We start from the raw sequence: 22,738 nt of genomic DNA, 5'->3' as shown, positions 1-22,738 counted from the left end.
AAATTGATGTATGTACATATATACATGTATGTACATATGTGTATACGAGTATTTACATATGTACATATACTTTAATATATCTGCACATATGTACATATTGTATGTATGTACATGTGTTGCATTTAGTTTGCTTGCCACACGCAGAAAAATATCTCTCAAATTTTTTATTACTTTTGTCATTGTGTCGTTCAGGTTGTACATGTGTATGTATGCACATAAGTATTTATGTATCTATATGCATATGAACATATGTAGCTACTAGAGAGCTGCATGATTACATAAAAAGGTAACATGTTAATAACACTATGCGACACCAAAAAATATCTGGGAAGTTATGTATATTTTCGGGTAGGTCTTTTCGCGTAAAATAAAAATCAAAATATGAAATACCCACAAATTCTTGTTTGATCTTATATTTTCCATCAATTTTGTAGTGAATAAAAAAACCAAACACAGAGACAGAGAACTGTCAAATCGAATTAAGAATATGAAATTAGGTTTTCGCCCCGATTTTCGGATTGATTTACTCCTGAATCGAATTGCAATCGGAATATTGGTACCACTGCTATTGACGATACCAACTCATTAGCAGAGTTATTACACTGCTATGCTGTTATAAATCGACGATGCTATTTAGTAATCACACGATGTGGCGATGCGGCGATTCCGAATAACTATGCTACTTTCGCATCGTTGTAATCGTCAGAAGTGTTAGTTAATAACATACTCGTACGATACTAACATAATCGTGCAGGCCACTGGTAGCTATTCATGAGTGAGTACTTGCACTTGAGCCAAATGCACGACCTATAAAACCACGACCTATAGTACCACATAGCCGAAGAACCGACAGCGCAACCGCCAGCACACACTCAGCTTATCAAACAGTTACCTGTGTTTTGACCAAAACGATCTAACTGTAACTTAATAGCAATAACAGCTACAATAAAAACTATGCAACTTATGCTTGCACTTTTGTGGTCTTCCCTGCGAAATTCAGATTTTTTTGGGCGTTTCGCTTTTATCGAATTCACATTTTCGCATTTTTACTTTGAGTTCGACATTCGCTTACCTTTAAAAATGAGGACGAAAGAATTGACCAAACAAAATTTGGGGCTTAAATGTCAAAGGAAAAAGCAAGCAACGTCGAAAATAAAAAGTCATCATGTAAAAGCGCGAAGACTTTTTTAAAAGAGAATGTGCTAAAAACGCAGGGTGAAAAGCCGTCGTGTAAATTGGCTTTTACATCCGAATATATTTGAATTATTGACTTTTGCGGTACAATCAGAGTTGCTGAGTTACTATAAGAACATTAACAAGTAAAGAAGTGTAAGTTCGGACGAAATCGAACCGTATGTATATACCCGGAGAACGTATTAAATGTCGGGTTTACACACATTTAAATTCAAACGTTTTCGATACTATGCTCAATTAGGCTTAAAAGAATAATTGCGATAAAATTACTATGCGAACAAAGTTATAATACCCTTGTGCCCAAGTGCGCTCTTGTATAAAAAGAATCAGCTCCGATAATTTGATGGTAAAAAATATTTTAAAAGAATTAACATTGCACGCGGCATTATGAACACACCTATCTACACACATACGTATGTACATATGTGTAGTATGTATGTCAGTAAGTAATTAATAAAAAACTGTAGTTTGCATAAAACGACGCCAAGTTGCTGGAGGTGGTGTGCATGAGCTGCAAATACTAACAAAAAATTTAACATAAAGGTATAAGAATACAAATGCAACGCGTAATGCGTAGGCGCTACATGCATTCCACTCATTTTTGCTTCTATACACAATCGCCAACTATGTATGTTCATAAGTAATTACATTTTCCTATTACAAGTTGCACTTTCACCACGGATGCTGACACTTACTGTATTTAATATGGAATGTTGCATGCCTACACGTGGAAAATTTTCGAATAAACAAAAGGTCGCTGTAAATACTTTGGAATATGTATGAGCATTAGGGCGGTCCAAAAACCCCAATAAAATACACGAAAAACTTGATAGGATTTAAGGCAGTTCCAAATATAATTTTTTCAAACAAAAAAAACGGATATTCTTTTTTTCCATTAGGAAGAATCCTAGAGCTAAGGCTTAACATTTCAACTTTTTTCTCCGCATATATTTTTGGACCACCCTTACGTGCATACATACATATTAGAGATGGGCGCGGGATTAAATATTGAATCCCAGTCCCGCCCTTTCCAAAATTCAAATTTTAGGTCCCGAATCCGCCCATGTCGGCGTTTTCAGAATTGTACCTCGGGTCCCAATATTTATGGCTAAGTAAAAGTCACATGAGCTCTACAACGAAATGGTGCAGCGAATTAAAATACAGCAACCACCGTCGCTCCAGCTCTGAAAGTATTCAACTTGGAAACCGCTGGTTGTAGCAGAGGAAGGCCAAGTGAAGAAGGACTTGGCTTCACTTGGCACTTCCAATTTCGATATTTAAACTAAAGATGTTTGAAAAGATTTAAAAAAAAATATTTCGGAATGTGATTTCTAATAATAATAACAGGTTGACGCTTGCATATATGTATGTTCGTGTTTGGCCGAGCTTCTCCTCCGCTTTGAGGCGCCCGCCTTGATGTTGTCACACAAAGCGGAGGGACCTACAGTTTTACGCCGACTCCGAACGGCGATTGCATTTTTATGAGAAGCTGTTTTTCATGGCAGAAATACACTCGAAGGTTTGCCATTGCCTGCCGAGGGGTGACCGCTATTAGAAAAAAAACTTTTTTGTTTTTTATTTTTTAATGTTGGGTTGAACCGGGCTTGAACCCAGGACCTGCGGCCGCCGGAACGGGGTGTCTACCCGGCAGGTTCTTACTCTTGCACAGATGAGATAAACGTTACTGTCGCCGTCGAGCGCTGTAGAGCCATGCTAGCCCATTATTTCGTGACCCAATTCAATGACATACAGAAAAAGCGAATTTGGAAGGTGGTTAAAGGATTGAAATATTCTAGAAAATTATTCTTCGGAAAATTTTACTACGGGCCATCTCAGGCAAAAACCTCATGCCACCAGCGCAGAGTTCTCTATAAAATTAAAACACGAAAGTTTTCAAAAAAGTGGAAAAAACGGTTAAAACAGACAGATGGCTCGGACATTTAGAGCAAACTTAAAGGTTTAGATCTAGTAAAATTTCATGGGAACGACATGAAAGCTTTAGTAGGCCATAAAATAAAAATACGAGCTAACTTTTGCAAATTACTGGAAGTGTATACTTTCAGAAAATATTAGCAAAGTCCCGGCTGGTTTGAATTGTACATGTACATCTCTAAAACAACAAATTTGACTTGTGTTGACATCTTGTGAAGCACCCAAATAAATACGAGATATCTAGATAAGTGCCTGATGGTTATAAATTCATGTTTTATTGCGTAAAAATGCACAAGTTTACTTGCATATGAATAAAATGTAGAAAAAATAAATAAATGATAAAATGGTGGCAGATAGCATCAACAGCTTTTTACTACACTAAAACGTATCTTGTATATGTACATATATATATACATATAAAAATACACATGTACCTATCGCTCGTTTTCTGGAAAAATATCTTAAATCATAATGTGGTAAGTGTGAGAAAAATGGTTTCAAAGTTTTAATCAAGGTTTTCTCTTTCCGTATGTGTATACAACTAATGCCATCTTTTTACTTTTATTTATTTTTTTTTGTGAAAAAGCTCATTGCAACACTTAAACACCCTTAAACACACACACATAAACACGGGCTCGCATACGTATACCACACGCAGTGGGTATACAGTCTATGGACTGCACATCAGTTGGTAGTATTACCAGTGTTGCCAAGTTTTGAGTTTGAAAAAGCACTAAAACCCAAAAAAAATCGCGTTTTTTTCTCGAAAAAAGCACCAAATTTTTTATTGGAGGATTTAGTGGACTTTGTATGCATATAAAATTTTATGCCGATTCAAATTAATAAAAATTAATGTTTCTTGCTCGGCGGTCGAATTTATTCTGTTTTCTATAAATGCAAATATATTCGTCTAAACGATGCAACGTAATCATTTTTGTTCTTATTTGCAGCTGTGTCCCGCGTTGCCGTTCCGCTTAGATTTGCGCTTTTTAAATATTAATTTTTCTTCTTTTTGCTTAATTTTTCTACAATTCCTATCAAACGAAAGTAACAACAAAAAATCAAGTTTCAGGAAATATGTGGAAGTTTTCCTTTTTTAAAGTGTCTTATTTGAGCGCATAGTGGAAAAAATCTTTTTGTGTAAAAAAAGCTGCCTATCGATTATTCATTTTACTGTTAGATGCTGCTATTGCTTTGTTTAATATTCGTAAAAAATATAACGAATTCAGACCAAATTAAAGGTCTAAAAATCGATTTCTGGTCCCAGCAACATGGGCGTTTTTGGAGGCAATAGCAAATTACCGTATGTAATTCTGGTATGATTTTAAGTGCTGCCACATATTTTTTTTTTGACAAACAGAAGCTCTCTCGCTTATGATTGTCATTGTGCCATGATGTTATTTCCATTTTTGTAAAGTTCTTTACGAAACTTTCAATTGCTCTAAATTTAACTTGCATTTTTGTTTCACATTTACAGTTTTGGTGTCTTAAAACTAAAAACAAAAGCACCAAAAAACGCACCAAGCACCAAACTGAAAAATTTTCGCGTGCTGAATTAAGAAAAGCACTAAATTTAGTGCGAAAAGTACTAAGTTGGCAACAGTGATTATTACCGAGTGCCCAAACATGAAAATATTAATTGAGTTGACTCTTGAAATACGCACACATGCATACTGGAAGTGCAACCGCACTCTCCTGCCAGCGTTCAAATATGTATATATACATTAGGGTGGTCCAAAATTAGTAAAGTAGGAATTTTAATGCTCGCACTCCCTAAGGATTGTTTTATGTCGAAAAAAACTTACCCCTTTTTCTTAATCAAAAAATAGTTAGAGGTCGCTCTTTTCCGGGGTTTAGGGCGGACCTATGAAATATAGTTACTACAAGCAAATGGTTAAATAAATAATTAGGTATTATTATTGGGAATCTCCTAAAGAGAAACAGAGCTTTCCGATCGAAAAATATTGATTTTCAAGAAATGTATACCATTTCTACGAAAAGTGTTTTTTTCCCCATATAAAATACATGGGAAGGGAGTAATTTGTTTCGGTATAGAACATTCATGGGGGGTGAAAGCATAAAAATTCCGACTTGACTTTTTCCTCACGCATTTTTGGACCACCCTAATATACATACACACATAGATAACCTGCGAACAATTCTACCAGTTCCGTATGGCACCGAGATAACTCGCAAATGAATATGCGACTAGTACAACTTTTGAGATCCCTTTAAATTGAATGAAGCGCTACCTTTTATTCGGCCATGTACTATGAAGATAGTTTCCTTTATACCATTGTAGGGAGACAAAATAACGCCGACACACGTTAACTTAATTTCGGGTCGTACATTGCGGATATTTACACCATTATTCTAGATCAGGTAATTTTCCCAAGCTATTTTCATTTTAAGTTTGCATTGCGAATGAAAAAATTCAGACGTTAACATGGAAAATGTTACTCATACGCCACGTACGAGTAAATATGTACGGACACGGGCATGTACTATACATCGTATGAGTAACATTATTTCCTGACCTTATTTCATACAAAAAAATTATTGCACATTTTCATTTGACCAGTCACAAGTTTTTTGTTTAACCATCGATTTTCATCTTAGTAACTTGATTTTTTTGCAAAAAACAGGTAATATGAAAAAAATACAAAAATCTGTTATTTTTTCCTTGTTAAAGGCTTGTGTGTAGCTCTCAAGAAGAACTAAAAAATCATATAAAATGATGCACAGGAAATGGAAAAGAAATCTTCTTCTATCAAAATTTCTTAAATCACTTTGCAGTTTTTAAGAAAAAAATGCGCATATATTTATTTTATATTCAAGAAAATTCACAGCAACCGCAAAGTAGTTTTCCTAGCGACAGAAATAATAAAAAATATTTCTTGTAATTTTTCTTAAGAACTGCATACGGCATTTTTTTGTGTAATTTCAAAACTTGAGATTTTCCCTACAGAGTACTCGAAGGAGTATCGAAAGTGGCAGGTAGCTAATGCGAAACTTCTTTGTTCAATTGCAACCGTAACAGAAGAATCGATTAGAAATTAATCCATTTCCAATTATAACTATATGCGTTTAGTTGCAACTAATCAATGCCCAATTGTAAGCCATGTAAACTAATTCGCGACTGCTCTCTTTAGAGACTACTTGACCCATTTTTTTTTGCGGGGTATGTATCGCACTGAAATCGCGCCAGGATCCCATACCCACAGAGTCTGGTTATTGCTCTGACGGATGCTGACACTGATACTTTAGCGGCATTTATTGTTGGTCTTGTCTTTCTTGGCTCTTTGGATGAATCAAGGATTGCACATTCATACATATGTACATGCATACATCGCCGACGACGATTGGTGGCTATGTAAAATATTACTCACTTGCTGCATCTTTTGTAACTCGGATTGTTGTATGCTGTAGGGATTTTATTGGAGGAAATACATTTATATGTATGTACATACATACCCACACACTTTTGTATATATGTAGTTACATATAAGCATGTGTAAGCGATTGCCGCAATTTTTTCCCCAAACATTGTTGTATGTACATTTGTCTGCAGTTAAAGACAACCATACAAATGTTTTACTCAAATGAATGCATATTTGTATGTACACAGAGAAAAATATGACCTATGTTTGTATAGAAACAAGAAGATTGTCTCTATGAAAAGTTTCTAGGCTAAGGGGTAAAATAGACAAAAACAAAAAATGAAAGGCCTTTCCGACCATGATCTACAGCTTGTCTAGAGCGCGGAGCGGAAGTTAGATCTTTCCGCCCGCCGCACACAAAGGTAAAATTCCTTATTGATCTTATGTGACAATTCTTACTGATTTTATTTAGACATGCTTTAAAAAATCACATTTCGTAGAAAAAAAATGTGCTTGAATACACCACTTAAAAAGAAGCACTTCTTAATTTTGTCAAATGTCTTTTTGAATGATTTTTGAAAAGTACATCTTCTTAGTAATATGTGATGTGCTGTGGAATTCTTTTGAAATACATACATAGAAATTCACATTATTAAATAGAATAGTGTCGGTAAGGCGACCACTGTAGTCGAATAGGTAGAGCTGTAAATTGCCAGGCTGTAGGTCCCGGGTTCGAGCGGAGACTTTTTTAATAAAATTCGAAAGAATTCCTTCTTTATTTCATTGAGAAGATAATCTTCTTTTTGAAGAAAACCCAAAGAGATATCTTCTAATATTTGTTTTATTTTATTATGTGGTTTTCGCTCTGTGTAGCAGTGTATGTACATATGTATGTGCATCTGTGCCAAATGCGCTTTATTTGTATCCCTCGTGTCGTTCTAACACTTAGGCTATCTGCACACTTGTCGTCCAATCATAGTTGCGTTATCGTCTCGCCCTGAAATTTTGAGCCGAGCACATGCATTTCAAAGGAGATCTGCACACTTGTCGTTATCGGCTAGTTATCGGCAAATCGTAGAAGATGCAGAAACGGATAAGTACGGCACTGTCGTTTGCTAATCGTTGTGCACGCATTGTTTGTTTACATTTTATGGGGGAAAATTAGTGAAAAAGTTAATATTTGCATTAAAATTGTATAAAAATTAGTATTTTTTTGCATAAAATCTGTGGAAATTATTAAAAAGTGGATAATTGCATTAAAATTTAATAAATATGAGCGTTTTAACTATAAAATATGACGAAATTGTATTAAGTCTCTGTGTGCATACACAAAACACATTCCAGGAAAAGAAAAGAAGAGATATTACTGGAAAATTACGTCTAGAAATGTTGCAGCACAGTCTATATTTAAAAAATTGCAGGTTTTTGTAAATATTTCGCGAAAATATCAACCAAAAAAAACAGAAAATACCTGCTCCAAGTGAATTTTTAGACGCCAAATGAATTGAAATATCACGACCAAGTGTGCAGAAGTGTAATCGTCATGTAATCGTTGCTTCATGACGATAACTATGACTCAACTATGATTGGTCGACCAATGAGCAGAAAGCCTTACTCACACTTAACTCCTTGCTTTCCTTTTATTGGTGTTTTTTTTTTTTTTACCAGCGGCGAAAGTTATTTGATACATTTACTTGTATTCAAAGCAGTGAAGTTATTTTTTTGCCCGTGGTTATGTTGCAATGGTATGGCACTTATTCATAGCAAAAATATGTTTTAGAGTGAGAAGAATCGCGTGAAGACGTTCATAGTAAAATACAGCCAGCAGATGATTCATGTTGAGCTGCATGGAAAGGGATTGAACATTTTTGTTGCATGCCACAACAGTATACAATTCTCACACATTGTATACTGTTGTGGCATGCAATTGCTACAAACTGAGTAACTGTAGAGTAAGTGGGTGTTAAAAGACTTGTGATTAACATTTAAATTAAGATTTTTTTTTTAAATATTAACACATCCTTGCAAACAGAATGTCATAAGAACTTTTCTCTGAAACCTTTAATATAAAGAACATTTAATGCCATTTTTTTTTTAAATGTGCTTTCCGCCATTTTTTCCAGTGGAAAATTTTTACGCTTAATGAACTCCACGTATTGGGCTTAGCATAAACAGCTGATCGAAAAGACTTACGCCGCTTATATTAAATTTAACGCCACTTTTTTACGGGGCAGTTGCAAACCAATTTATTATACTTTATATTACTGATGTGATAAAGTAACTAAACTATTTTATAATAATACTACGTTTCTAAATATATGTTTTTGAAGATGTTTGCTATATAATTATACACTGTTCAGTTCACTTTAAAATTGAACGATTTTTTCAACATGGCGGCAGCTCAGCGTTGAATTCTAAATACTACGGCGCAACTATCTCTGTCTGGACTGTCAAATAGGTGGTTGTATCAGCCGGTATGTGAGTCCTCTTATTATCGTGGAGAGTTTTTTCAAATTTCTGTCAAGGCATCAGACTTCAATGTCTGATGCCATTCTGATAGTACAGTTGCCACATTACCACCAACCGCAAACAAAGATGCCACAACAAAAACGATAACTGCTTTCAAGTGAACAAATTTTGAAGAATTTGCCTCACTTGAAACACCCGAAAAGCCATACTCGGAGCGAAATTGGAAATAAATTTTAAATTGTTTTACATCACAAAAATATAATCATTTTAACAGTAAATTTTTGTAATTTTAATTCACTGCTAAAAGCATGTCAAGAACTAAACTACTCCATATTTATGAAATTATGCAAATCTTCTTATTCAACCAACATTAAAATATATTCCATGAATTGTCTCCAGCTGTCGTTCACTCATACATTAAGTACTATATTTGCAATTCGCAAATTCTAATCTGCTTAATTGTTTATTACTGTATAATTTAACAATAACAACCAACGCAGCAGCTGCCTGAACACTGAGCCAAGCTGACTAAATGTAAGTTAGGCAAGCAACAAAGGTAAAAACAACATAAACAGAGAAGACATCCTCGAATGAGTGAGTGGGCGTGTAAATTTACTAAAACGGAGCATATGAATTAGGCGCCAATATAAACAAAAAACTGCAAGCTACAGGACAAGGTGATTAGCATTAGTCAATCCCTTTTGCTACTTTTACCTTTCTGTTGAATGGATATTTTGCGGTTAATGCTTTCAAACTTTTGCATCGGCTTCTACGAGTAGATATCTTAACTTGCAAGTATTAGGGTATTTTGGGAATAGCAGTCTTCCTTGCAACCGCCAAACAAAATTTTGTTCATTCGCAGTGGTTGGTTCATTGAACATAAATAAGGTTGGCGACTTTTGTGATGCTGTGCTGGTTGTTGTTGTAGACAAATGCTTCCTTTGTTCGCACCACAAACAAGCGCATGAACTTTGAATATTGACGAGGCTAGACAATGCACGCGACTAGCTGCAAATGCGTGTGTCACTTGGTATGAACGAGTATGTGTGTATAGTGACCTAAGTACCCTGCAGAAAATCTGACCAACTCAGAACTAGCGTAGAACTAGACCTTTTTCCGGCAGTACTAATTCCAGCTCAATTCCCAAGCAATGCTTTCAACTGTCCAGTTTTAGACGGCGATGTTATTGGCCCTGGCAATTGTCGCCTAGTGCATTATCTTGCAACTAGTTTTTAATCGGTTCCGTTTTGGACAGTTTTTTTTGTAAGAAAACGTTTTCCGTTTTTTCTTTTATTTTACAGAAAAAAAATAAGAATTCTTTTAAGCGGCACGCAAGAATTTAAATTTATTAAATCTGAAAACTCGCAGCTGCCTTCACCGCGATTTGAACTCGCGACCAATGAAGTTTGAGTCGGAGATCTTCTTGCTGAGCCAATTTCGTATTGTACGAGAAGTGAGAATTTGTACACTTACACCGCAAGTTTCAATTGTCCCACTCTGCAGCCGTTTTGCACCAGTTCAGAGATAGGTCTGAAGTATGTAGTTCGGAACTAGCGCTTTGCCAGGCTGTCTCTAAATTTTACTGCAGGGTATATATATATGTATGTATGCATGTAAAAGGTTTATGTATAGTCTGGCGCTTAAAAGCACGTACAACCTGTAATTCCTGTCATTTCGGCTACTCAGCACCTAGCTGATAAACTCCTAAACACCTAATAATTTACCGAGTAAGCTAAGGGGTAACTGCTTGCTGCTGCTGCTCATTGACCTTGCATTGCGGTTAGTAGTCAGCAGTTGGCAATCAGCTTGAGCTCATGTACGTACATATGTACATACTATGCACGTGTGTGTATTGAGTTTCGTCTGGCAATTGACAGTTCTACTTATGCCCGCCGCCAAAAGCCACCTAACTTCGTTTTTGTACATTTTAGGCGTGAGACAACTTTTTAAAATAAGTAATGCAGAGATTGGTTGACACCACAAAGAGTCAAGTTACCAGTTAATGACTTCCTATCTGCTTTGCTGCTGTGAACTTTTGCTTTGTGTTTGCTGCTTAGTGTTGGGTCGACGACACTTACGCACACATGCATACATATAAATACAAAGGATTTAGCTGTTACAAAACTTTTGTTGTTCGGCAGCTGGATGCTGCTCATTGTTCCCGCAACTCTTGAAGTTACTGAATGTCGATTTACTTTTAAGATTCCTTTGTCTTTTGGTATAACTTAAAACTTAGATGTTAAATGCAGTGGTGCATTAATATCACGGATTTATGTAGATATATTTATAACGCATACTTTAGTGTTATATTTCAAAGTTCACAACTTTAAGTGCAGAAGTAGATTTTCGGGTGTGTTTTGTTTAAGTTTTCATATTCTTTGTAGCTTATACTCGTAGATATGACTTCAGCATTGGATATAAGAAATATTCAGAGAGAATTAAATCGGTAGAATATGCTGGATGTGGGAATAGGTCGTAGTCAAAGTTATGGATCTTTTGTCATGAAGCAATGTCGAGCCCATCCAATAGCTCAGAATAGAATTCATTTGCAATCGATTTTACCGTTTTTATCGAAATCGATGCAAATGACTTTGGATGTATGTATGTATGTATGCTATTGCTGTGGTGCATTTCGCAGGGAGCAATCCACTGCTTTCACTTTTCCTTGGTCCCTAGTGATAGGTCCATGTCTCGTGTACGGTTACAAAATGACGAAAAAACCGGTGGGTCCCGTTGTCTATCACTAAATAGAATTCACATGGCTTTTAAAAAAAAAAATTTTAATAATATACTTGAATATATTTTTCTCGAATATTACACAAATAATCATTCAAGAAGCTATTCCCTTATTTTTGTATGTTCATACATAAATATGTATTAAAATTAGTATATCGCCTATGCATACATATCATTGCAATACTTTGTCCCATAGTATTTTTCTTGTTCAATATTTAAAAAATGGTTCATTCAAAATAACATTTCTTATGCCGAATTTCCACTAGGCATTGGAATTACAAAAAATGTATGCCATTTAAAAAAATGCCAAGTGGAAATGAACTTAATGACTCATTTTTCAATGTAATGACACGATTATTTTTTAATGCCCGACTTAATCATTTGTCATTTTTGCCATTTAATGCCTAGTGGAAACCCAGCATTAGTTGTACTCGTAGGGGTAGCTGGCTATAAAGGTGTTGTATTGAATACAATTATTAACAAATTGTAACAGTAACCGTACATTTTTAATGATACAAGTATTATTGTAACGTAAGCAATTTAACAATCGAGTGAAAAGAACCCAAAGGATTAAGGAATTCAGCGATTAATTCAAGGATAATCGTAACAATACTGACAGTAACGACATTTTACCATTCCTTGGCTATTTACCTTTCGTATATTTAATGTTTTTTTTTGTTACGAAAGTGTGGCTCGCTATCTAACAAAAACCATGTTAGTAAAAATTTCAAACTTTTTCATTAAATATTCTGAGTATGCGGTTTTGTAGCCCATTAAATTTTATTTTAATGAAGTGCAAATTTTAAGTATCTAGAACTTACTATTGATTTTTGGAAATTTTTTAGTGGAAGATGCTGCGGATTTTCTCCATACAAAAAAGTTTTCGTACATACTTTGGGAAAAAATGCGTGAACAAAAAATTCTCAAAAGTCAACACTTACCTTGCACTTTATTATAATAAAATTTAAAAAACTGCGTACTCAAAAAAATTCTAAAAGGTCTGATTAAACAGTTTCAAATTTTGATGAACATTTGCGAAAAAAGTAAAAAGACCGGCCAAGAATCGGCCAAAAACGGCAGTGTCACACGGTTGGTACATTTGTACTAACGGCAGTGTCACACGATTTGTAAATTTGTACAGATTTTTATATTTTTTATATTGGGCTATTTGTACAAAATAAAAAAATTGGAACGAAATTTTGTTTTTGTAGTTCCCTAGTAGGGCATCCAATCCCGAAAATGCGGGGTGCCGCAAACGCTGCGGCAGATTCGTGTTCAGCGAACCCAAAAACAGATAAAAACAAAAACAGAATAATCCATAATCACTGATGCTTTAGCTAGTTTTGGGATTACAGCGAGCGGGTGTTGTTTCAGATCGAATAACACTACAGTAACCCTTCTTATGATATATATTCTTCTTAAAACAACCCAACGAATAGAGCGATTTTGACTATATACCTACAAAACTATGCATAATCGCCAAAATCGAAAGTTCCTGATTGTGCAATAAAATAAGGTCGAATTTAAAAGATTAAAAAAAGACTTCATCATTCCTTCGGAAATATTATCAAAAAAGTCAACCTAATTAAAAGTAAATACGTAGACTTTCTAAATCAAATCGTCTTTTTTACATGTAAATTTTTAATATAACTGCTTAGAGGAAATAATATGATTTTTTTCCGGCCCGCTAGTCCCGCGGATCCGCAGGATTGTTGACCCCGATCCCGCAAGGATGGGATTCCCTAATTGTTACAATACAGCGAACTTCTATCGAATATTTTGAACAAATTCTTTTCCGTGATTGGGATAAAGAAAAATATTTGTGCATTCACACTGACTTTAAAAAGTAACTATTTTTAACTTAAACAAAAAATGTAGATGCGTTTTTTGTCCTTGTCGTTGTAAAGCTCATGCAGCCTCATCGCTCCATCGTCTGTGGTTCTCGCTGTCGCCAACGCGTTTAGACCCGTAAATCTTCCGCAAAACCTTTCCACCGAATACTGCAAGACCCGCCTCATCGGCTGTCGTCATTGTCCATGCTTTTGCGCCATATACCAGCATAGAATGATGGTGACTTATTGAATGTGGTTGAAGTAGCTGCTGACCTTAAAAAGCCAACACACCAGGGCCCGATGTGGGACCTTACGATTAGTAAAAACACTATGGGCCAATTTCACAATGCGTAGTTAACTCAGAATCTGGAGTTAACTACAGAATTTTGTACTGAAAATCTCTAGTTAACTGTCGATTCTCAGTTAACTACGCACTGTGAAATTGGCCCTATATGTACATATTGATTGTATTTACATAAGACAAAGCTTAATTTTCCATTTATTACCCTCCTTTCTTAATCTCCATAGACTTCATATCAAAACTCGTGAAACAGTGAAATGCATTTTTGGATCGATAAGCGCTCACAACAATGTGGCTTTGGAAGATCACGTGTTGCGGCCTCACTCTCAGGTGCTGGAGGGTCTGGTCTCAGTTTTGGACATCCACCACGACGCATAAGCAGCGGCAGTGGCAGTAAATCGAGCAGTAGAAGCGCACTGCCAGACTGCCATCACAGCAATGTGGCTGGCAGCAGCGGCAGCCGTAGTCACCAATATCAACATCTACATCAGCATCAACAGCTACAACAACAACAACATCAACAACATCAACTGCAGCAAGCAAGTAATAACAATAATTTCAATGGTGGCAACAATTGCCAGCAATCACATACGCACAGTAGCAACAATAGCAATTATACTCAAAGTAACAGCAACACCGCCAATATCACCGCCAACGCTGCCAACACTGGCGCTTCTATACAATCCACCACCGCCTCGGTGACGCTCAACAACAATCCCCACCAGTATGGTTACCAGCAGACGCAACATCATACCAGCGGTAGCGGCTCAATGCTGAGCCACCACATGCCTGCTAATAGCAATATAACGAACAACAACAATGCCACCACATCTACGTCCACGGCTACAGCAGCCGATGCGCGCGGTGTTACGCCCGTAGCGCAAAATTTTAATCAACGTGGCGCTGCATTATTGCAAAACACTGTTGGCACACCAAATACGCCGCTCTATCAGCAGCACACAAATCATTGCTACGATATGCGCAGCTATCATCATCCCCAGTTTGGCAATATGTCGGTGCGACATTATCAATATCCTGGCAGAAATTGCAATGGTCCAACACATACCAATGCTGCAAATTCCGCGGCACATGCATATCGCGGCGGCGGTAACAGCAGCACAAGAACAATAGTTGGCGTTACAACTGCAGCGTCTTCAATGTCCACTATGCAACATCTCGATCAAATGCCATATCGACAACAACATGCCTTCAGGTACTTGTGCAGCAGACATACATGCCACGTTTGATTTATTTAATTATTCACTTTCATTGCAGCCACTGCACCACTGGCCCTGCTCAGTCGAATGAGTCGATCATGGGCGGCTCTGCACCCATTTCCACCAATACCACAAACACCGCTAGCTACGCAGTGGCTAACACAGCGCATCGCTATAGCTCCGCCGCCATAAATATGCGCGCCAGCAATATGACTGTGGATACGGGTGGCGGTGACGCCCAACTGTTGCCCTCACATCTGAAGTGCGGCATGTGCGCTTCGTTGGTGCTGGCTTCCGTATTTGTAGCAGGCGCTAAATTTTATTTTGACCATCAGGGCACCGGCTTGGAGGTGTTGATCTTCTGCGCTTTCTCCGCCACATTCTTTTTAGCCGCTTGCACTGTTTCACTCTGCCGCGTACCGAAAGGCCTACTCCCGAGTGGTCGCAATGCTGTGCTCGGCGCGCAACAGCGCACTGATGCTGATAGTGGTATGCATTGTACGCGTGCTCCCTACGGCAGACGTGATATCATGAACAGTGATGGAACTGGTGGCGGTGATTTGGGCGGTTTGGATGACATACATGGCGCACCGTTATGCGGTCAACTGCAATTGATTGAGGACTCGGCAAGTGCTGGACCACCACCATATCATATAGCAATCTACTTTCCGGAGACAGAGAACAGTGGCAAGGGGAAAGAGGCACCGATCGATGATGAATCACCGCCGCCGTCCTATGATAAGATACTTATCTAAATTTAAAGAGTGATGTATAGAAGAGAGATGATTTTTACTATGGCGAAAGCCTATTAATAATCTGATGTCAATGATATGACAGAAATCAATCAATCTTCATTATCTCATATTGAACATTTTGTATATGTACATACATACATATGTATGTATAAGTTATATCTTCCCATGACACATGTCTTCCTTTTACGAGTTTTTAGGATTAAACTTTAGTAATCATATTTTTATATTTTTTTGAATACATTCATTCATATACATACATATGTACATACATATATGCAACGTTTCATTGCCTGCTTTAAAAGCAGTAATGTAAGCTGGACTTGGATTTCGTCACGGTTCTTGAGTGTAACTTTACATGATTCCACGACTATGAAGAAGTTTTGACAAAACTTTACCATAAGGTTGGTCTAATACTCTAAGATGATTCAATTGAAAACATTCTTGAGTTTGTCTTATAAATAGTCCGTGTTCTTCGTTCGTACAGAAACGGCCAAAATAAAGTAGGGAAGCCTTTGCGGCAAAGTTACAGTATTATTTTTCATTGCATTAGATTTTTGAGTAGATTAAAAAAAAATCGACTACAACGCCCAAAAAAATGCGTTTTCTAATAGCGACCACAGCAGGGCAGGAATGGCAATTCTACGAGTATTTTTCTGGCATGAAATGACTTCTCATAAAAACCGTCAGCCGTTCGGAGCTGGCGTAAAACTATGGACCCCGCGATTTATGTGATATCTTCAAGACACGCTCCACAAATTTGAGGGCAAGCTCGGCCAAACATACAACAAAAATATCTGAGTGAAAAATGCACAATACGCAAAACGCAATACGTGTGCAGAAAACAGCACTCATACTATTTGCCGTTCATTGTACTGCTTTCGTGTGCCTTTCGTGTATGCTGTAAATCTGTGTGATTTACGAATAAACTTAAGCAGATTGCTGGGTGTCAAAGAGCTCAGCTGTCCGTCTCGCAACACATCGCGGCCGAATGTCTCATACCTCAATTCTTGCAAGGCGGGGCAGAAGCACAAAAGGTCTTCAAGGCAGGATGGGCAAATGTAGTTCTAATGTATTGTCAGCAGTCCGAACAATTGTCTCCAATCCCGTCTGCTCAGTGTGAGATCAAGGAATTAAATAGGACGTCTGAGATTGAAGGCAACATGCATTTGGCACATCTCCAGCCCGCCAATGCCTCCCAGTAATCGCTGAGCGAAGTATTCAACCAGCTTCCGATACTGGCTTCGATGCAATCACTGGTTGTAGACGGCGGAATGAATGGTCTGAGCTAATTCTGGTCAAATGATCAGATATTCCATTGCCAGGTACTCCCGAGTAACCTGGCACCCAGAGTAAAGCATACTCGTTATGTTTACCAACCAGCCTTCGTTCCAACCGTATTGCATTGATAACTCATAGCAATTTTATTTGCTATGGCTAACAATATAGACGGACATGCAAATTTTAACTGAGATAAGGCTGGACATTTCTAGTCGAATTTTTGGATCACTGAATTCGCATCTGAACTCAGAATTGCTCTATCATAGGTTTTTCAAATATCCTAACCTAGTTAGTTAGTTAGTTAGTTAGTTCATTTTCTGGGCGTAAAAGAGATTTTGTATCTCTTTAAAGGAGTCCATAATCCAATGTGGCCAAGATACCTTCGGCTTCGCTAATGAATCCTAAAAGGGCCTTGGTAGACGAATTCCTAATAACAAAGGGTTCGACCATCGAAGATTTAAAATAAATCAATCTTTGTCTGGCTAAAGCCGAAAAGTGACAGAAAACATGCTCCGAAGTTTCATCAGCCTCGAGGCAGAGCCGGCATTCCTAACCTGCAGCTGAGAAATTTTATTTTGAAATTTTCAAATATTTTTCGAAAGGCTCTAAGAAAGGGGCAATGGTGAAATTACTTTAATGCGAAATCCTCGTTAAAAAAAGATCTTTCGAGCATGTGATAGAGAAAGATATATCCTCGAAAAAAACCTAATATGACAGAGTAGTTCTGACTTGAGACTCGAATTCAGCGACTTAATCTCTGTTAGAAATGGCTAGCCCTATCTCAGAAAAAATCAAAGGTTGAAAATTTGTTGAGTAGTGTTACCAAATAAAATTTTGTGGACATTTGGCACTTTTTATATTCAACCGGCTGTCTTCACATGCTTGAAAATCTAGCTTGCGTTCTGCTCTTTTTTCTCGCAAGCGAGATAGAATTTTTTATGATTTTTGTGTCATGGAATTTTGTGGCCAGGGCAATTTGGTAGCATACTTTTTCATTTGTAAAATGTCGTCAAATAAGAAGGTTCGAGCTTTTCAGGCCAAATTTGTATATTCTACCAAAATAAACGATGTTTCCACTCTGAAGAATTTTGCGAAATGAGCAAATACCTGCCAGATAACAAAAATTATAGTTGAAAGCATGCGAGGAGAACTCGCAAACCGCTCGGTATGCTTCGTACTTTTTGCGGTCTACATGTGCGGGATCTCGCATGCGTCATCACGCAAGCGCGATTTTCCAGCACGTGAAGATGGCCGGTAACGCAATAGCTCTCCAGGAATAGAATTTTAAAAGTGGAATAGTATTTTAAAAACAAATCATTCACGCCTTTAGTTGGTGGATCAATGGATTTGAATTATAAAATGTTTAATGGAAGCTGAGAATTAATTTGTTTAATATCGAAAATTGCTATAGGCAGATAAAGTATATCTAAGTCTTGTTTTTTTTTTTTAAATTTTGATAGAAGTGAACAAAGCTTGATAACTTTGATTCAAAGCACATCTCTCTCTCTCTCTACTAACTCTCTAAAATCTCTGTATGTATGTATGAACGTACGCTCAATATTTTTTATACACACTTTTTTATTCAAACTAAACTTCTACACAATAATAGTAATCAACAAATAATATTAAGATATAATCATGTTGTACACATAGTTGATAAGTTGCTAATTGCACTTTAACTAAAAAAAAAAATATATTAATAAATTTATAAACTATTTATAAACTATCAATGTTAGTTGGTATGCTTGTAAAAATAAAAAGTACGTGCATATAATAAGTATATAGCGTTAAGCTTAAATTATATCGAAAAAGTGTAGTTAAGGTAATGCAAAACATCACAGAAATGCGTACTTTATCAATTACAATAAACATAGATGTGTATGTGTATACATACATATTTACATAAAGTAATACATACGTCTGTAGATACATAGTATGCATAAGCAAAAATAAAAATGCCAAAAACACAATAAACCTAAATCATTATACATATGTAATTACTAAATACATACATACATACAAATTTGCTAAAAACGAGAAAATTTCTTCTACTAATTTTTAAGAAACAAAAATGTGTAAGCATAGCTTTAAGCGAGATATTGGAAACAAAACAGACAATTATACAATACATATGCATTATAAATGAATACTGCGATTGGTAATTTTCTATAGTTTGACCAAAACCTGTCATTTGGTTCTGTGATACGATATTTACGAGTAAAAAAGCCATAACCTTTCTAATTACACACAATTAAATAAGAATATATGTATCCCACTACACTTTTGTAGACAAGCTCCAAAATAAATATAAATATTGGATAAATGTGTATATATAAACATACACACATATGTATGTACTTACATATGTAGATCATAAAGACATACTTCAGGATATGTTTAAATACAGTCTTCAGATCTAAGTTGAAGCATACAAATAAGCAGATCAGCGCACAGTGAGATAACGTATGCACATATGTACATACATAGTTACATACAAACATACATATTTTATCTATAAGTAAAACATATGTACATAGTTTATAAGTTATGTATATGGTTTGGAGAATGCGTAAGAAGTTTTCAGGAAAAGTTATTGAAATACATCCGTATGATCAGGCGATCAGGCGTATGCATGCATACACTTATTATATGTTCTTACGCACATACATACATAGATATTTATTTATTTATATATATATATATATATATGTATGTATGTTGGTAAGAAACTATTTTAGAAGTGTGGTAAATAATCGAATATCTATAAATTCAGTAATAAAACTAAATTACAATATGAAAATACTTTTTACACGATTAAATACATATGTACATATGTAGCATATTCCCAACACAAGGTAGGTAAAAGGTTTTAGTTCCAAACTTATGTGGTATCTTGGCTGGTTTGATGTAAAAATTTATTTATAGCAAATTCTTTATTTAGAAAAAGAACGATCCTTAATTTTTCTATAACTATAACTGTGATGACTATATCCCTAAGGTGCGATAAGTTCTCGATCACTAATCAAGATACTTAGGGTATTTTAATGATTAGCGCAAAATAAGCATAGGCTTATATTTAATACCTTATATGTATATACATATTTGCTATTTTCACAAAAAAAGTAACTTCTGATAAAAATCTATCTGAGCCGTAAATGTCATCGATCATGTTAAATCTTTCTGTTCTGTCAACATCAACATAACCTCCAAATTTTGGTTGTAAATTTTTGCTTATTTTGTATGTAAACACACTCAGCTCACACATGTAAATAACCAAAAATACTTTCAAATTCATTAGAATCCACTTAAATAAGTAATTAAATACTTTGCAACATGAATTAGCAGAGTGCACTTTTCTTTTGTTTACAATTTGGTTGCCAAACACACTACAGCTGATCGTTTGACACATTTACCAGAATTTACCAGCAAAAAATTCTCGGACTAAAACTGGTAACTTCTGACAGAGAGAGAACCGTATTTTCTCTCTTTTTTGTCCTCTCAATAGTCAGAGAACCGAGTACGGGATCGATTTCCAGTAAAATCTGACTGATTCTGACTATTTCTGACTAATCCGGACTCGTACGGGATCGCAACTAGTGATACACGATCTGTCATTTTTGGCAATGATCGTCTAAAATAAATATCCTTACAAAATTAAGCAGCTGCAAAGCTACATACACACATAAATGCGAGACGGAAGTCAGAAGCAGCAATAAGCACCGTAGTTTCAATTATTCAGAACACCGCCGAATGTTAGCTTTCAGCCATCTGATAGCAGAAATGCTCAACAGAAACCAGCTTAAACAAAGCTGCGGAAAAATAACCATATGATTATTGTAAATTTATGTACATACAAAGGTATTGTCTTAATAACAATATTTTAAGCGCTTTGGAATTTTGTCGTATTATGTATGTACATATTTATATTCCTGGCATAATGTGCTTAAATGAATTCAACAATACAAACAGCTGCAACAACGCGCTTAGTGCAATGTACTGGTAAATAAACACCGACCGGGTTATTGACATTTAATTGATAATTTTCAAGAACAATGGACTACATATGCACAATATCGTGTACAGATTCTTAAACAAGTAAATTTTAATACAAGATATACATATGTATGTGCGTTCTCACGACATTCGAGTCCACGTAGCTGGAACGACCCAGATTCATATCTAGCCAAGTACCTACTGCCACTTCAGCAAACTCTTTGGCGAATGTATTCTGCAACAACAATAACAACAACATATGTATATGTACATAAATTGTGTATACAAAATAATACTTAATTAATATTTACAAGTAACTTTTGCAACCGCCCACATAAAAAAGAACGTTGACGTTTTCCAACACAACACTGCTACTACCGGAAATTGGTTCGGGACTCGGTTTTGGAATCAAAGCCGGAAATCGGTTCGGCCATCGGATTTGAAACGTTACGACAACCCGGTTTACACTAGCTTGCGGAAACCCTGTAAACCCAAAAGTCTCCACTTTTTCTTCCATTTGTATACAGCGTTGCCGTTTTGATACAATTGTATAATTTTTGATATTGACATTGAAACTTTTTTGTTCACAAGTGCCCCATTTTGTTACTAATACATTTTTTTTAATACATTAAATGTACGTCTATACCTGTGCTCTGGCGCTCGCATACGAACCGTCGGTTTTCTCGCATGCGAAATTTTATCATTGTACGGTTTTTATAAATGCTGCGAAAATCGTATTTTTTTGCTAGCTTGTGCCTGAACAGCGTTCCCCTGAATAACACCACTTCTTTCCTACTCGGAATCAAAGCAAATATGAAAAAGTAGTGGCTAAGAACCATAGATAGTTTTGCGTTATATGGTATCGTATAACTTCTGTGATGAACGGTCTACACCTGCGATATTTCTCTTACGATGTTTCGCATGCGAGCGCCCATAGCAGTTATAGGCGTGCACTTAAAGAGTCCGAACACTACGCACTTTTCAGTCAGCTTCTCCAATCGTCTTCTAACCTTGTCCATTACCGCAGAACTCCACAGCGAAACACCGATGGCCTACTAACTGTAATTTTGACGAGCAATATGATTGCAAATTTTTGTGTGTGGACACTTTGATGGCCTGAAATAAGCAATTGCAATTTCGATGTTTGAAAACACTTAAAACATTAAAAAACTTTCATTTTGAAAGGTTTCACAATTTTTTTTAAAGAATTTTCTTTAAGATATCGTACGGAAATTTCTTTACTAGATCTTGCAAACCTCTTCATATGTTTTTCTTTAAAGATTCCTAAAAGAATCGTAACAAATTTCCGATACTCTTAAAGATTTCGGGAGCATGTGTTTGCAGGGTATATATGTATATACGTATATGTGTATGTATACGCGGATATGTAAACAAAGCAAAACACGATAATTTGATACAAGCGTGCTCATGATTCAATAATAGGTTCATTCCTTATCTTTTTGGACTAAAATCTGAAAAGTGTCAAAATGCCAGAGCGTAAGCAAAATGCGCTCACTAAAAGAGAGTAACAGGAAAAGTAAAGGAACGCAAAAAACCAAATTTTTAGTCCAAAGAATGGCAACAACAAAACTAACGTCAAATAAGAACAGAAATGTATGTACAAAACACATTCACACAAGCACAAGCACAA

General features: G+C 36.1%; 2 protein-coding genes across 5 annotated transcripts in view; one reads left to right on the top strand and one right to left on the bottom strand.

The window, feature by feature from the left end:
- The window catches only part of LOC108359886 (GATA zinc finger domain-containing protein 14), a 35,780-nt gene extending 15,936 nt beyond the window's left edge, over positions 1-19,844 (top strand). For 3 of the 4 annotated variants that reach the window (XM_017611959.1, XM_017611960.1, XM_017611958.1), the window contains exons 2-3: positions 14,072-15,057; positions 15,120-15,816. In XM_017611959.1, the coding sequence (XP_017467448.1) occupies positions 14,102-15,057; positions 15,120-15,816 (1,653 nt within the window). In that variant the 5' untranslated portion in view covers positions 14,072-14,101. Of the gene's footprint in view, positions 1-14,071; positions 15,058-15,119 lie in introns of those variants that run through there. The other variant, XM_017611961.1, reaches the window with a different exon arrangement.
- The window catches only part of LOC108359888 (uncharacterized), a 47,187-nt gene extending 25,673 nt beyond the window's left edge, over positions 1-21,514 (bottom strand). The window contains exon 1 of the mRNA XM_017611963.1: positions 21,399-21,514. The gene's annotated coding sequence lies outside the window, so the exon portion shown is untranslated. The remainder of the gene's footprint in view (positions 1-21,398) is intronic.
- Positions 21,515-22,738: the final 1,224 nt, after the last annotated feature.

Source organism: Rhagoletis zephyria, unplaced genomic scaffold (assembly GCF_001687245.7).
Source record: "Rhagoletis zephyria isolate East Lansing unplaced genomic scaffold, Rhagoletis_zephyria_1.1 Rzeph_scaffold_00485, whole genome shotgun sequence".
NCBI classification, from domain to species: Eukaryota; Metazoa; Arthropoda; class Insecta; order Diptera; family Tephritidae; genus Rhagoletis; species Rhagoletis zephyria.
The sequence above is the reverse complement of the archived record's forward strand: the minus strand, read 5'-3'. Positions and strand labels throughout refer to the sequence as shown.